This window comes from Eurytemora carolleeae, unplaced genomic scaffold (genome assembly GCF_000591075.1).
Source record: "Eurytemora carolleeae unplaced genomic scaffold, Eaff_2.0 scaffold2257, whole genome shotgun sequence".
Taxonomy (NCBI): Eukaryota; Metazoa; Arthropoda; class Copepoda; order Calanoida; family Temoridae; genus Eurytemora; species Eurytemora carolleeae.
In genome coordinates, this window is record NW_019398141.1 from 3,351 (window position 1) to 21,713 (window position 18,363).

The 18,363-nt window shown below is 32.0% G+C and overlaps 1 protein-coding gene across 2 annotated transcripts; it reads left to right on the forward strand.

Annotated features, from left to right (window-relative positions):
- Window positions 1-14,772: 14,772 nt before the first annotated feature.
- Window positions 14,773-18,329, forward strand: LOC111716874 (uncharacterized; the record flags this gene model as incomplete). Of its 2 annotated transcripts, none has more annotated exon segments than XM_023492382.1 (6): window positions 14,773-14,881; window positions 15,347-15,442; window positions 16,297-16,386; window positions 16,872-16,924; window positions 17,617-17,718; window positions 18,260-18,329. In XM_023492382.1, coding segments are annotated over 6 exon segments (462 nt in total), but the record flags the coding sequence as incomplete, so codon positions are not given.
- Window positions 18,330-18,363: the final 34 nt, after the last annotated feature.

The window sequence follows — 18,363 nt, forward strand, 5'->3', positions numbered from 1 at the left end:
ATGTACAAAGTATATAATTACATTAAATTACAGTACTGAAAAACATTTCAATTTTAAGTACAATTTTCGAGATATGTGTAAAACAACAAAATGAAAATATGAAATTAATTATTTGATTGTTTTTGTCGTTTACTCTACTCAACTATGCACATTACACATATACATTATATATGTAAAAATATTTAAATGTAGTGTACACATAACTGTGTAAATAAGAGATCCTAGATGTTTTTACCCGTACCATTTAAACTGTACATGTAATCGTGTACAGATTCTGTTGTCTTTTTAACAATGCAGACATGTACGTAATTGATAGTCTAAATTATTGTTGTGAACTGTACAGTGTACAGTATTTACAGCGTACATGTAATTGTATAAACTCACAATCTTCTGTATACTGTATGGTGTACTGTATACTGTATGGTGTACATGTAACTATCTATCTTAGAAGCAACTCTCTAATTATATTTAAACTGAACTCTCTTTTTGAAAATTACATTACATTAGGCCCGTAACCAGGATTTTTCCAGGGGGGGTGCACAGATAGATATGAAGCAAATATCGTAGTATTCTCCATATTTGTTAACCTGAACATACCTAGATATATTACGTTGTTCATTATCTGTAAATCTAAATGCACTTATCATTAACTACGCAAAACTTGTAATGCGATTAACCTAACCTAGCCTTTCTACGTCTGTAAATATGTCAAAACCTGTATTGTGATTAACTTATAACTACGTCAGTGATTGGTTTATCTACGTTTATATATATCCGCATTAATCTTGTAAATAAAAATTAAACTTAAACTGTAACATAGATATCTAAATACAAATCAGTTGGAATATACTCTGCTTTGATTACGGTGGGAGAAGTAATCGTTCTTTGTTTAGCGAACGTGTTGATGAAATCGTGCCCATTGATTTGGCATTGATGGTTTGGAGCTTCTGTTCCTGTTGACATTGAAGCCTATGAGATTGTGCCCGTGTTTGGCATTGATAGTTTACGAGCTGTAGATGGATTGATACGGGTCTGATAGCAGTTTTAGGAGTATGGCATTTACTACAGTTACATATTAGCAATAAAGTTTATCTATCTAATATATTATTGTAAACTGTACAGTGTACAGTGACATGTATATGTACAACATAAGATTTTAGCTTTTACTGTAAAGTGTACAGTGTAGAGTGTACACTGTATACTGTAAATGTAACGGTATAATCAAAGATATTATTTTCCAAGATAAATTATACTCAAGCTCAATAACACTCTTACACCACTAGTATTAATCCTTTCAGGTTCTTGCAGCTAGACAACTTTACAGGTTTAAAATCTTTTACCAAATACCACAAATTTATAATAATTCATTAATCACAGAAAAGTTCTTAAAAACATAGTAAAATTCTTCTTTAATTTTGATAATGTGTTTATCAAAACATGACAGTAGCAAGAGGACTCGAATGTCGTCTTTGATTTTTGATATAATTTGCTGCATTTAATTGTCAATCTAATTTTTAAAAATAAAATTTGAGAGATAATAATCACAAAATACCCCTAGTCCTGGATTTCCAAAATGTAGTCTGCCTTTTTTTGTCCATTTAATGTGATTTGAAAAATTTCGTTCAGATTTGGACAATTTTGGTTTTATTTAACAAAATAGAAATCTGAACGAAATTCTTTATATCTCCGGTTATATTAACAGCACAAAATGGTGAATCACATTTTGGAAATGCCAGGACTAGCATAATTTTGTAGTTTCAAAGATCAACTATGAGGACTTTGATGTTCTTTCAGTCATGTTTCGTGAGACACCCTGAATCATTCAATAAGTAATAAATAACTCTGATTCCTTTGAAAGTGTGTGCTCCATACATTTTTAGAGATATTTAAGCTGCAACAATTGTAATTACAAAATCCCAGTTATCTGGTTCTCATGCGCTGTAAGAAAATATTGCGGATTTTATAATATTCCTTTCTGTGATCACTCAACTCTTGTTCTTGAGGTACAGGGGGTAACATTAAACAAAATTAATTTTGAACAAAAATACTTTTTGCTGATTTATTTTCTTCTGAAGAATAACGATGAACCTGTTTAGATCTTGGACATTGTATTCTGCTAAACCATCATCATCAATCAAATATGGAGTAAACAGTAAACACACTGTACACTGTACACAGGGGGGGGGAGGCTGGGGGAGATCATACAGTTATAACCAGAAAGATCCGGAATTAATTGAAAGTTAATCAGACGACTTTTCCATCTTCTTTGATCTTTGAAATAGTGTAAGGCATTTATTTGTCTGCAATCTAATATGATGAAACGATAATCACAAAATAGCCCTAGCCCTAGTCAAAATGTGGTCTGCCTTTTTTGTGCGTTCATAATCACAAAAGATATAAAGCGGTTTGGTTAAATTTAATTTTTCTTTTCCAATTTTGAATGCAATCCTTCATATCTTTGTGATTATCGTCTCATCAATCATTGAACAGTTGAAAATCAGATTGACAAATAAATGCCGTAAACTGTTTCTAAGAGCAAAGACGATTGTAAAAGTCGAATTATTAATTGTCAATTAATTCCAGGTCTTGCTGGTTATGGCTGTATATAATACTTTTAAATTTTTGTCACATATCTCCAACACTCATAAATATAAATATTCTACGGCTTTGCTAGTATGTTCGGGATTCTCGAAACATCAGCTGTTTTAAGTTTATTCTAGCGAGCAGTTTTCCGGTAATTTAAACACCATCTTCGAGATAAACACACAGATTACTCTGTCATCGATGCCCAGACCAATATCTAATGGTACCTTTGTGAATTGAGCACTGGAGGATCTCTAGAAATTACGACCTGAGTTGGCCTTTAAGATCTAGAAACATATTTTACAAGAATTAGAATAAAAGAGAGATTATATTAAAATCGAGTGGGAATCATTCAAACGTTCTTTTTCACCCTAAATCACAATAGAAAGGCAAAAACCTTTACCAAATCTAAATGTGGAGTTTCCGGTTATTTGGAAAAGAATGCAAATATTCGATAAAATAAACTTTATTTATTTTTATATTTATATTAGGGTGTTGATGACCACTCAGAACTAAAAATGGTTTCTACCAAAAAAATGTTATTTTGGAAATTTTAAAGATTTACGATTAAAAACAAGAAAAATCTACAAAATAGTTATGACAGAGAAAAATTTGAATGAATATATTTGCAACTAAATAACGATCNTCCCTGTGATTAATTTATTAATATCCCTTGAGTTGAACCTGTATTTATTTATAATATTCTTTTCTCCATTATATCCTTACGTGTCTACTCGTCTTTCCTAGTCTATTTATCTTCCGTAATTTAGTTATATATTGTCACCTGTCCTTAACCTGTCCTCAATCCGTACTCAGCTTGTCTATATCATGTCTGCTCTTCTCTACCTTTTTGTATTTTAACATCTAAATGTTGCTATTATGAAAATATAAAAAATGGCAAAATTAGAGTTGACCCAAAAGAGGGGAGGGGGCAGTGACACTACGGCTAGGATACACTTGGAAGGGGGTAGGGGGCACTGGCACTACGGCTAGGATAATCTAGGAGGGTGTGAGGGGGCAGTGACACTACGGCTAGGATAAACTAGGAGGAGGTAGGGGGCAGGGACGCTAGGATAAACTAGGAAGGGGGGCGGGGGCAGGGACTCTACGGCTAGGATAAACTAGGAGGGGGGAGGGGGCAAGGACACTACGGCTAGGATAAACTAGGAAGGGGGGAGGGGGCAGTGGCACTAAGTCTTAAAAACTGCCATTATCTGTAACTTATTTTGTCATGAAATTTCATGCACAAAATAAAAAAGATATAAATGTAAATAATTATTCGTCACATCTTACAATTTATTACAATATTTTTAAACAAAACCCCCATCCCTAGTTTCCTGTCTTCTACAGATAGATGTTTAGACAGCACCAAGTTTATTCAAACTTGGAATTCAACAAAGATTTTTATTTTAAACAATAGAATCCTTCACTTTCTGCATACTGTGTTTAATAGTTAAACCACAAGTTCCACTAAAAAGGGGAATTTTAAATGAAGGGTGACCAAATAAACATGCCAAGTTCAGAGACGACTGTACAGAAAATGTGTACTGCTAATGGTTCCCTGCAACTTTAAACTTGTTTCTTTCAAATTATTTCAAAAAGCATTATATGAGTTTATTCAATGCAGACGATGTAATTCATTATCCTATTTAAAGAGTTTGAGGTCGTCATTACAGTCTCTTCCGTTGATCTTTATCTTTAATAGCTGACTAATGACATAATTATAAAGTTGATCCGCTAATAATCTTTTTATGATGAACAATTTATCATTAAATAGCACTGAAAGCCTGTTTATGGGTACACCCTGATTGTAATATCAAAATTAAATGCATGGGATAAAAAAACTATCATTTCCCTTGAAGTGAACAAAGAAGAAAACCAAATGTTTGTGAGTGTACCCCCCCCCCCTTCCCCCCTTCCTGTCCAACTCAACCAATTACTATTAATTAACTAAAAACAAAGCTATCTCAGCACTTATTATATTTACCTATACACTGCTGTATACAATACAACTCAGAGAAAACAATGGATAGAATAGAATAGAATAGAATAGAAAAAGATGCCAAGCAATACCCATAACCAGTGCTGAAAATAAACACATTTAACACTGAGTAACAATCAATCTAATTATTTATTTAAAACCAAACTCACATATCTGAAATAGCAAATTATTGAAGGATACAAAAAAAACAGTATCTGAATTCTCCTAGATGTCTCTATGGTCCTAATATACTCCTAGATGTCTCTATGGTCCTAATATACTCCTAGATGTCTCTATGGTCCTAATATACTCCTAGATGTCTCTATGGTCCTAATATTCTCCTAGATGTCACTATGGTCCTAATATACTCCTAGATGTCTCTATGGTCCTAATATGCTCCTAGATATCTCTATGGTCCTAATATACTCCTAGATGTCTCTATGGTCCTAATATTCTCCTAGATGTCACTATGGTCCTAATATACTCATGGATGTCTCTATGGTCCTAATGTACTCCTAGATGTCTCTATGGTTATAATATACTCCTAGATGTCTCTATGGTCCTAATATACTCCTAGATATGTCTATGGTTATAATAAACTCCTAGATGTCTCTATGGTCCTAATGTACTCCTAGATATCTCTATGGTCCTAATATACTTATAGATGTCTCTATGGTCCTAATATACTCCTAGATGTCTCTATGGTCCTAATATACTCCTAGTCCTTATGGTCCTAATATACACCTAGATGTATCTATGGTCCTAATAGACTCCTAGATATATCTATAGTCCTAATATTCTTCTAGATGTCTCTAAGGTACTAATATACTCCTAGATGTCTCTTTGGTCCAAAATACTCCTAGATTTCTCTATAATCCTAATATACTCTTAGATGTCTCTATGGTCCTAAATACTCCTAGATTTCTCTATGGTCCTAATATACTCCTATATATCTATATGGTTCTAATATACTCCTAGATGTCTCTTTGGTCCTGATAAACTCCTAGATGTCTCTATGGTCCTGATAAACTCCTAGATGTCTCTATGGTCCTGATAAACTCCTAGATATCTTATGGTCCTGGTAAACTCGTCTGCCTCTCTATGTCTCTAATAAACAAGTTGGTTCCCGCAGTTTAACTTTTCTAAGAAATTAATTTATTAATCTTGATCTTTAATAGAAAAACTTGAAAATCTAAAAAGTTTTCCTTACCAAATCTTTAAATCTCAAACCAGCAGTTTTAGCCCGCTCATGAACTCATTCTTTCCATTCTTTTTTTCTACTCCTCTCCCCTTTTTTTTCTTCCTACTTCCCCCTTCACCTTCCCCCTTCAAATCTCTCCTTCCCCTTCCCCCTTCAAACCTCTCCTCCCCCTTCAACCTTCAAACCTTAATTTCCCCCTCAACCCTTACTTGCATTTTCTGGATCTGATATCTCAATAATCATTTGTCACATTATGAATATTCACATAGATTGAGCCAGCTTATGAAAAGTCTTATTAATTGTCAAGACAGAGTCGACTTTAAAGTGTCGCAACACCTTGTGGCTTTGATTTTACTGGTTTTACTCTCTTACACTTTTCTGCACTTTAGGGACAGAGTCTCTAAGGAAATAGAATTAAAATACATAAAGGGAGTGTGCCTGAATTTTAGTGGAGGCTACAAGACAAAAATTACAAAATTGATATTACTTTTAATGAATGATATCTTGAAATACCCACTGCCTGTTGTGAACGTATAAAATGCCTTTTTTTGCTGAAAAATAGGTGAATTTTTTATTAACATAGGTATGTATGGTAGTAAGCAGATACTTTTCTTATAAAACTATAAGATTTTTTGTAAAATCATGATAAAAAAAAATATATATTTAGCAAGAAATTCAACTTTAAAAATCTTTAAATTGCCTCTTTTTTTTCTTTAAGACTTGCTTAAGATTTTGCCTTGGAAGTGACTGTAGTTTGAAAATGAAAAAAAATTAAGAAATGTTGAAATTAAGATTTTGAAAAATCAGTGGAAGTGAGGGTAGTTTTTAATTTAAATAAAATTCTTGAATAAATGTTGATAAAAAAGTTTCAACTTGTCGGTGGTAGTAAGGGAAGTGGGGAATTGAAAAATAAATTATTGAATAAATGTTGAAAAAAAAGTTTCAACTTGTCGGTTGTAGTGAGGGTAGTGGGGAATTGAAAAATAAATTATTTTATTTTGAACTACCCTAACTACCACCGACAAGTTGAAACTTTTTTATCAACATTTATTCAATAATTTATTTTTCAATTCCCCACTACCCTCACTACCACCGACAAGTTGAAACTTTTTTTTCAACATTTATTCATTAATTTATTTTTCAATTTGCCACTACCCTCACTACCTCAGACTTTTTAAAATCTATATATGAACATTTTTTTTTATTTTAAACTACCCTCACTACCACCGACAAGTTGAAACTTTTTTTTCAACATTTATTCAATAATTTATTTTTCAATTCCCCACTACCCTAACTACCACCGACAAGTTGAAACTTTTTTATCAACATTTATTCAATAATTTATTTTTCAATTCCCCACTACCCTCACTACCACCGACAAGTTGAACCTTTTTTATCAACATTTATTCCCCACTACCCTGAGTTCTACCATTTATATACAAATCAATACACATCTTTATTTTTAAAATTCAAATTATTACTACTTTAATTACCTTCTATTCACCTCACATAAAGCTAATGTGAAAAATAAGGCATTTTATACATACAGCTGCCTGTTTGATTTCTAAACCATGCAAAATGAGCAGAGAAATATTGTAAAATGACAAAATAAATAGAAAGAACTTCAAATGGTTTTAGATCAAACAGAGGTTTAAAAAATGAATAACAGAGCTAACAAAATAGAACAATTAAATCTCTCCAAAATACTAGATAAAGAAGATATTACATGAATTAGTAGCAAACTAGATTCTGTGAAAGGTTAAAAAACGGAGGTGTTTCGCCTGAAAAAGAATAAGAAAAAGCAAATTAACTCCGAAAATTTTAAATCCTATTAAAAATCTCAAAATGATTCAGTAAAATATGAAACGGATAATTTACACTTTTAGGACATTATCAAATATAGTTTATATAGTTACTTTATGTCTAAGCTGTATCAAAGTTATCAAAGAAACAAAATTTGGATAAATGTTGATGTTCCCCATCCAAGATGTCTGCACTACTGCATTTATGGGAATCCATCTTGGATTCATCAAATTAAAATTTCAATTAAAATCTCACATTCGAGATATGCCTTCAAAAGTTTGTTTTAATTAGACAAAAATAGCCCAATCAATTTAATAATAAAACAAAATATTTTTTTTTAATAGTTTTTTTGAGAAGTATTTTATGATCATCTCTACATACGTCATCAGCTCACCATTTTTCTATTTCTCTGTGTAAACATTTTATTATTGTACGATTATTGCACGATATTTTTACAAAATACAAAGTGAGTTTTCTGCTTTCAAGATAAGAAAACAAAATTTGTATCTTTATGAATCTTATCTTATACTTAACCCTGAACTTTTTAATCCTATATTTGTTTGCTTAAATTTCAAAAATAATCTGGTAAACTTAAAAACTATAATAACACTGTAAATGCATATTTTTTTTTAAATTTTTAAACAATGCGATATTGTATAGAAACGGCCGCAGAATGTTTCTATTTTATTTCGGCAGATAAAAAGGATAATGATAGTCAAACGAAAAGCTAATTCACAAAAAAGTACAAACAACGTTTTATGACGTGAAAAGCACAAATCTAAAGATTTTTAAATCTAGACCCCCCACATGGGAGGCACAACTCCTCATTTTAAATCTAGACCCCCCCAGGGAGGCACAACTCCTCCTTTTTCACTTTTCCATCTCAGGGAAATATTTCAATTTTATTTTTACATTTAAACTTTACTCTTTCTCTAATCCCAAGAGATGGGACACGTAAAACTAACTACAGAGAAGCACAATCATATATTGATCTCTTATTCAAATTTTTTTGAAAATAGCATAGGAAATTCTCTGTAATAGTTGACATTGCTGACCAACAAAAATTATAAACCATCGAATACAAAAAATTTTCATTTAACGAATGAAAATGGGTTCAAAAGTTAAGGCTCCCAATGACCTTTTACCAGGACCCTTAGTTTACCGTGGGTGTGGGGGGGGGGGGTTGAAGGAGGACAATATTGGCCATTCCCATGGTTTGCTTCGGTTAAGCGGAAAGTGGTAGTAGGTACAAACATAGGACCTAAACAGCTTGAAAGTCTAATGCTTAATAATTATATTTTTGTATTCTGCAGACGCATAATTTACTTGAACTGCTATCATCAGGGGATTTTAGACTTTAAGTCCGTCATCTTCAAAAATTCCCAGCTCTAACCTATGAATTCTTGTATTGGATACCCTTAATCACGATTTTTAAATCTCTGTATCCACTGACGTCACTTTGATTTTATGCTTAATGCCCTCTTCTAGAAATCACTGGCATGTGGTCGGACCAATGATTGCGCGATAAAATTAAAAAATTTCTCGCCACTCTGATTGGTAGCATTTTGGACACCGGTCCATGGATATTAATGTAAGATTAAATTAAACTAAAGATTAATGAAAAGAGAAGATCAAGCATTGATAATATCTAAAGTCAAAATTTGAAATATAAAAGGTTTACACCAACTGGTTACAATGATATAGGGATTTTAAAAAATTTAAGTATTCCGTTCCTTTCTTCTGTTTTTAGTTTAGGACACCATAAATTCGTTTTTCGAACTTGTTTTGTACAATGAATATATTATTTGGTAAAAATATAAAAATGTTTTTTTTTCTGCACTACTATCCCATCCATCAATTAGAGAAGTATACATAATACAACATACATGAATATATGTAGACTGTATAAAAATATAAACCCTTTTGGATTCCATACTCCCCCCCCCCCTTCTTATGAATATTGGATTGATTTTGACAAAAAACGTCGAATATTTTGGCAACGCCCTGTAATTTTAAAACGTTTTTTAAAAAAAGGTAGAAATACAATAATTCTTTATGGACTAACCTAGAAAAGTTTTCAAATTTTTATTAAATTTTATGGAAAGTTTTTTATAAACAGTCGAACTAAGCACGGCTGGTTCAACTATTACTTCTCTAACATAGTTCAGAAGTCTCTTTGGCTGAACGACAACTTCTCCGACATCCGATCTTACTTTTGGTATTTAAAGCGACTATCGTCGCTGTAATGCCATGGGTTTATGCTTAAAACTTAAAGCTTAACAAGTGTTTAATTCTTGCAATTCGATTATTGCTCTTACATGTACCAAGAAATCCGCAAGTTACTTTTATAAAGAGTCCAAACATAAAAAATGTATATCTGATTCCTTCAGGTACCATCATGAATAGGACATGCCAATCAATAATGCTGGGTCACTTGAGATTACGTCTACAGTCCCTTTAAGTCACGTGACCCTGGATCCTACAAAATTTGCAAAAACCGATATTCAGGACTTCCGATATTAAAGCCCGATAAAATTGAAACAAAATCATAAATAGATAAAATGATAAATATTAATCCATTTCAAGACTATTGACGATGAAATTAAAATCTGATCATGTTTAAATTAATAAATGTTGACATAATTCACTCTAATTAGTCTAATCTGATCTGATCAATTCTAATTTGTAAAATTAAGATGTCTACTCTAATCTACTACTGGATACCATCTTGGACATATCAAATTATTCAATCAATTCAATTCCATTTCTACATAAACTTAATCAACACTTTTCACATATCATCAAAAGTATTAAATTTTAAAAAGGATTTTTAAAAGTTCATTTTTATTTTATATTCTCATTTTAAATATATTTTTAGTATTTCGATAGTGGCAGAAAAAAGGAATCCTTTAAAAATGAGTATCAAAAGTTAGCTGACGAAAATTAGAGCTTTTTTAACCCTATTCCTGCTGGGGGAATGGTCAAGGGCTTTTCAAAAATGTATAATTTTTCATTTTTTGGAAAAAATTTTTTTGCAAACATTTTTACTTTAAAACTGGATTTTGCGATAAAAAATTCAATTTTTGCAAATTTGCAATTTTTTAGGCAGATTCTAAAAGTAGAGCACAAGAGCTTTCTAATGATGTATCATTTGTCATATTTGGACATATAAAACATGGAATTTAGAGCGTTATCCTGGTTTTCAAGTACCCCAGCAGAGATAGGGTTAAGTTTATGGATTCAAAACGTCGTAAAGCTACGACTAAAAGATGGTTTTGAAATCTTAATAATCAGGCCAAGGTTGAATAATGTTCTCAGGGAAGAATTAAAGGTCACATAAATTTCACTAGAAGGTGATCATTCATTTGGTGTGCACTGTCCCATTCATTTGATGTGCACTGTCCCATTCATTTGGTGTGCACTGTCCCATTCATTTGGTGTGCACTGTCCCATTCATTTGGTGTGCACTGTCCCATTCATTTGGTGTGCACTGTCCCATTCATTTGGTGTGCACTGTCCCATTCATTTGGTGTGCACTGTCCCATTCATTTGGTGTGCACTGTCCCATTTTCCTGGGAATCCGACATCTTTGAAAAGTCCTTGCCCATGCCAATTCAAATATGCAAAAAGTTTAGCAAAATTTTAAATAACCATGATGTGTTATAAAGAAAAACTAAAAATGTGAAAATTTCTTTGGACGGGTTGTATGCAGCAATTTTGAAAACATTTCTTTTCAAAACTTGTCATAGGCTTTCCAAAAAGTTAAAAGTATCAAAATCTGACAACTGAAAGGCAGTGTGCCTGAGGACAAAGGCAGTTAGTACAAAAGGGAGGGCTATGGGTATTTAGGAAAAGTCAGAAGACCAATACTCTTTTTGAGTTGTGTAAAAAAAAATACAGTTGACCCCCCCCCCATCTCCAGCAGAAATAGGGTTAAAGAACAGAAATAACGGTAAGCAACCCTGACAAAAAATGACAGAAAATTTGGTTCACTTCATGTCTAACCCGTTATTACTGAACAAATATTGAGAAAAGTACTAATCTGCACTGCACTGGGCTGGGTGGGCCTGGAAACCTTTAAAAGTTGTAAGCGTTGGTTAGTTTTTTCTTGAATATGTGTATTTATTAAGTGTTCTGTGTAACATTAAACCCCCTGGCGATATATCTGTCACCGCACTGTAAATATAGAAGTCCTGTGGGACCTCTTCTTTGAATATATTGTTGCAACCTAGATAAATTCTTAAAACCACCTTTTCCAAACCATAGAATTCACAAATATTTTATTGGTGTAAATATACATTTCTCACAATTTCCTGGTTAGAAATGTAAATATCAGGATTCTTTTTTCTTAGTTTTTCTTGGATGTAAAGTTTATGAATTTTTATGTCTGTTTCATTTTTCTCAAAAGAATTAAAACCTTTCTTGTTTTCTCCTTCTTCTTATTACTTTTGTTCTTGTTCTTGTTCTTGTTAAATTTTTCTTGTTCTTTGTCTTGTTTTTTTCTTTTCCTTGTTCTTGTTCTTGTTCTTGTTCTTGTTCTTGTTCTTGTTCTTGTTTTTGTTCTTGTTCTTGTTCTATTTCTTGTTCTACTTCTTGTTCTTTAGTTCCTGTTCTAGTTCTTGTCCTAGTACTTAATCTTGTTCTTGTTCTAGTTCTTGTCCATGTTCTTGTTCTTGTTCTTGTTCTTCTTCTTGTTCCTGTTTGTTATCTTAAAATGTCAAAAAGTGAGTTAATGAATAATTGAATAAGTTGAATAAAGATCTGAAAGATCCTGAATAAATGTCAAAATATACCTCGATACCTCTTTACAAACATTTTAAAATCCAAATCAGAAGCATAATCTTAAATTATTAATTGATTGCTGATATTTTGTAACTATTAAATCTATAAAAAATTGAAGATTTGATCATAATTAGTCTTAACAAATTATAAAATGCCCTTATAATTAGTCTGCAATATCTATATAAATATTTAAATTCTAAAAAAATATCAATCCAGAAAAGTTCTGAATCTTCTAAAAAAAGATTTAACAGACCATGTCAAAAAACACTGAACATTGTCAATGAAGTCTGTACAGGCCGTTTTAACGTTCACTGTTTCAAGCTTTAAAATTATGTAAAAAGATGAAATTAAAATAACATTTAACCCTATTCCCGCTGGGGGGGGGGCAATTTGACCCCCCCCTGTTGTTTTTTTTACATAACTCAAAAAGTATTGGTCTGAGGCTAAAGTAGAGCACAAGAGCTTTCCAATGATGTATCATTTGTCATATTTGAACATCAAACATGGGATTTAGAGGGGGGGGGGTCAAATTGACCCCCCCCAGCGTATCCTGGTTTTCAAGTACCCCAGCAGGGATAGGGTTAAATTGTTTAATTACGCATATACATCTTTTTACCAGATTAGTGTTATGAAGGTTAATAATGAAAGATTAATAGTGTTTTGATTGTTTCTGTTTAGTGATTAATTAATAAAATGTATTTTCAAGAAAACATACTTATTAATTAATGTAGTTAATACATTTCTACAGAAAGCCTCTTAGATTACTGAAAGGATATAAAAAAGGGGGGCGAGGGGGGGTTACTTTTTCCAAAAATATATGTTGATAAGATTAGAAAGGATAATTTTTTGGCGTCCGAAAATTAATTTTTAGAATATTGCATGACATGATATTACAATTTAGATTAGTATCGTCTGGTCAAAAATTCAAAATTGTTTTAGAAATTTTAAAACAATTATACGCGGTACATTTACATACATATAAATACAAATTATACGGGGTACATTTACATACATATAAATACAAATTATCTATATAATCAAGTTTCAACACTTTTTTTAATGCATGATTTCTTTTGATACCTCTATTTTACAGTTATTATTTTATACGCTGTTTTACGAACTAGCTTCCCATTATTTAAATATTTAAATCAGCTGCCCGACCCGGGATTTTGTTTTCTTTCTAATATATCTTACAAATTCGTTATTAAAATTTCTATCAGTTAAATAAGGGCAGTTTTTTTCTCTACTGCCAAAGAGATTATTTTTCTTAAAGTACTGAATCAGGCAGAACTACAGTTTTAAAAATGGCGCCAAGACAGGGACTGGTTATTATTCATTCAAAAACAGTGCCAAAAATGGACGGGGGCAAAAAGAAGCAAGGCAAAATAAGAACCTCCGGACAAAAAAGTTGAATATAAATATTAACTAAATTGTAAGATAAAAAACGTATTTTATTCCTTCTAAGATAACATGAAGTTAAACAGAATTAATATTATCTATTAAAAGTACACTTCAATATTTAATAAACACGGAACCTGATACAACCTGACCTTCCAATACAATCCTGCAAAAACCTTAAACAATGAATAGATATTTGATACAATGAAAGCCAAAAAATTGTAGACTAGGAAGGCGACATGAAAAGCAATTCAAAAAGTGTATTAGAAAGCAAATAGTTTTACAAGTAACTAATAAAATAATTTATTTAGTGAAATGGGTTTATGCACACTACATAATTGCTGTGTCTCTTGTTCTATTTAAAGTCAAACTTGAGACTAAAGGTCGTCTTACTATTCTAGAGTTTTCTAGTTCTCAGTAGTCTATGAAAAAGAAATAAATGAATCAAATAATTATCTGGTTTTCTCAAGTCAATTGCTAGTATAAAAGTCAAGGGCCAATTTCTTTAGTTACAGAGGTTGGTGTGCAATGTTTGACGTATGTATGTGCCTAAATATATTTTTTGCTCAATAAAAAAATCACTGCAATCTATCTGCAAGAGGAGAAGCTAAAATAAAACTTTGTACATCGTAACTCATCTCTAAAAGCAAGTTTGTTACTTATTATAGAAAGTCAAAACTTTTTTTTTAATAGCAAACTGAGTTATGATTAAAATCATTTACGATTTCAATCTTAAAGAGAGTGTTCGCGAAAAATGAAAGGGGGTATAGGCTTACGGCGATAAATAATCGCTTTTGATCGCTACTAATCTTTCTTCTATCTGTTGCGTCAATAATGAGAAAATTGTTAAAAACGTTTTATACTCCTATTACTCCGTCTTTTAGACATGAAAATCTATTTACTGTACTGTAATTGATTTTGTTTTCTATTTTTTTAACTCCCAATTTATAGGCTTAAGATTAAGGTTGATTATGTAAAACAACAACAGTAAATAAGATAAAGTCACCCGGAGGAAAATAAAGATAAGAGTTTATATTTTGATAAATAACATAAATTCTTGATGCCTTCCTATCCTCTCAAATATGTTGAGTAAGCTGGTTGGACTCGGGCTTCTAGCCCTCGTGGCTACACAGGTCAACACAAGAACGGTGAACTTTGGAGTGTATCAGTAACCCCCCCCCTTCCATCACACGGGGATTCAGATATTCCGGAGGCCGCAATTTAAAAGCTTAGTCTCAAATATAAATCTCGTAGTGTCAGCTTTAACGTTCAAAGTTAAACCCGGCATGTCGAGTTTATTGGTTTTTAGATAAGAACCAACTCTAAGAAAAATTGTCCCGAGGCTAGCCTTGCCTGAGAACCTTCAGTTTAGTGACCTTTTATATCCAATTTTAATTCGATTTGATCTAATACTCTATATCTTTGATGGATAATAACAGTTCAAATCGTGACTGCGTTTACTTTGTACATTTTTAGATCAATTGTTAGTTAAGAGTGATAGATTCATTTATTGTAAAACATGTATTTGGACACGCACATAAAATTGATGAAAAGATTGTTACTATCAATTAATAATTTTCAAAAATTAACTTTTATAGGACACCCACTACTGCCCTGATGGGTTTGAAGTTAGTGAAGTTGAAGGTAATGTTGAGTGTATTCTACTTGGGGGACTTCAAGAACGAGTAACTAAGGTAACAAGGGGAAATATTAATTAAAATCCTAACTATTCGCCTCGCCAGATAACAAGATTACGAACATTTTATTAAAATTACGCGTGTTGGGGGTTTGAAATTGTGTGAGGTATCCCTAAAATTCTGTTCATAACATCAAACACATTTCTTGGTTTTGAAATACTTGCGGTAGTTCGAACAATATTATAAGGAACAAAATCTTTTTTTCTAAAAGTCACCTTCTAAACCTACTAAACCTATTAAACCTACTAAACCTACTAAACCTGCTAAACCTACCTAAAAATGAAATATTATTGACGAAAATGTAATCGTCTAAGAATTTAATGCAGGGTGTCCCAGGAAACATGACAGTTACTGCATTAGATATAAAAGACTTTTTGCAGTTTTTTTTTTTATAAAAATGTTTAACTTATATATATTTTACTGTAAAATTATTTTTACTGTCATATCACTGTCATATAAAAAGATTAGTTTCTTTAGTGTCAAACAACTCTTCAAATTATGGAAAAAGACATTTTTAACTTTTTATCCACTGTCATGTTTAGTGGGACACCCTGTATTTAATACAGGATAAGGTTTGATTGTAAAAAAGTATCAAATATTAAGATAGGAAATTGGTGAACCACATTTTGAAATTCCCAGGATTAAGAGAATATTATCTCTTTGAGTTTATTACTAGATATTTTATTTTACGAATGAAATCAGCATAAACCTCAGTTGACAAAAAAACTTTTATTCTGACAAAAACAATATTTTTGTCTCGAAATGGCCTTTTCTTTGTCTCGCCAATTTTAGACAAACACTAGGGAACGGATTTGACACAAAATGTTGTGATTAATCAAGATTATTTACAGCACGATGCCGAAATTCTTTGTGGTGCGCATGACGGTAACCTTGTCACTATGGACGAAGGACATGGAGGACAAAAGAATGAAAAGATCAAGGTAAAATTTCCCTGAATAGCGTCTGTTCCATCCAATCACTTGTCTGATGGTTTGGTAAACTGCACAGGGATCCAATGGTTGCAGGCTTTCACGCAAAATCGATGAGATTTTGCCAATTACTCTTTAAAAACTAAATCCAAAAGCAAGAGCTTTCAATTTACAATATTGGGCTACGAAAAAAGTACAAGTCCGTTAGATGAGGTAAAATCATATGCCAGTCTAAACTTGAATCAGTCCTGAAAATTGTTTCATAGTTGGATCTAGCCTTGGATCTAGCTATATGTTATGAGCTAATATTCCATATCTTTGGCGTATCGTTACTTTTAACTATTTAAGAATATTTTTAAATTGTTGTAGAAAAGACAAGTGCTCTTGAGAGACAATTTAACTGCGTTTAATGTTCATAACTTGAGTCTGGTCTAAACGATTTTATGCTTAAAGATTTTAAATATTTGTAATTTAAGTAATAAATACATATATTTTAGAAAATGATTGCTGATAAGGCAGGACAGGGAAGTATCGGAATTCCAGGACTCCAGTAAGTATTTTCACATTTTATATTACCGAAGAACATAGGAATCATTTAATGATATAAGGCGACTTGAAAGTCTTCTTTAAAAGTGAACGAGAAAGAGCATGCATCAAAAAAATTATGCGTCAAATGAGTTTACTAATATAAATATATACTTCTTCTATATTTAAAATTGACGGAGATATTTGTTTTTATGTAATTTAAATCATGGAACACAAGTTTTACTTAATTTTCATTATTATTTATATATTATTTATATTTATACATTGTAGAGTGAAGAAGTAGAAGAAAAATATGATTTGCTTCTTTAGAAAAATTAATAAATATGTTTAAATATTGTTATTTGGTTCAGAGCTATCTGTGATACCTACGGAATTTATATAATAAAGTCATTTGTTTTTGTGTATGTATATATATATATATATATATATGTTAGCTATAGCTAACCAAACAGCTGGACCAGATGGGCTGATTTTTATAGGGAACCCATGAAAAAAACCGGGGGTAACATAGGGTGTAAAAAATTTGATTTTTTTCAAAAATCGAATTTTTTAAAGATCAAAATTTTTAGTTTCAAAAATCACTTCAAAATTACACGGGCACTTCAGCTAGTGTATAATAAAACTTCTCTGTCCATCTGAACGATCCCCTTTAAAGGAATACGATCTGTCTGAACTGTACACGAAGACGATATTCAGGTATGACGAGCAGTGGTGGATCGGAGCAACTGTACGAGGACATCATAACGAGAACAATTGGGGAAACTGGGTCTGGGACGAGCATAACACCAGCGTCACATGGTAAACTCTCGTCTGCACTGTAAACTAAGCTAGTTGGGTCAAATAGGCTTATTGCTGTGGTTTAGAGGTCTCATGCTTTCAAGCAAAAATCAATGAGAATTTTGCCAATTACTTTTTAAAAACCAAAGCTAACAACAAGTACTTTATAGTGCTAAAAGCGCCATTAAAGTTGAATCAAAGCCTGCATAGGATAATGTCAGGCCGGTACTTGCTGCCCGTCATTAGGTATGGTAGAAGGGGTCGGTCCGGTACTTGCTGCGCGTCATTAAGGATGGTAGAAGGGGTCGGTCCGGTTGGAATTAAAATTGACCCTAGTTCACCGTGTCTGTAGACTGTTCAATAACGAATTAGATTCACAACGATACTCTTTTCGTTTCTCGAAAGATTCCTGTCCAAATGCTTTTCTTTCCTAAAGGATACCAATTTGAATCATTGATGAAAGGGTTAAATAATATTTCAATTTATAATACCTTGATGCCTTCAGAAGTTTTTGAAATTCCCTGAAACTTCGAAAATTCTACAAAGTAATAATATTACTCAGGTTTGATTGGATGAAAGATGAACCTAATGATTGGCAGGGACAAAATTGTCTTACTTTTGTAAAAGATCAGGTAGAGTAATGATTAAATACTAATAATTGTAATA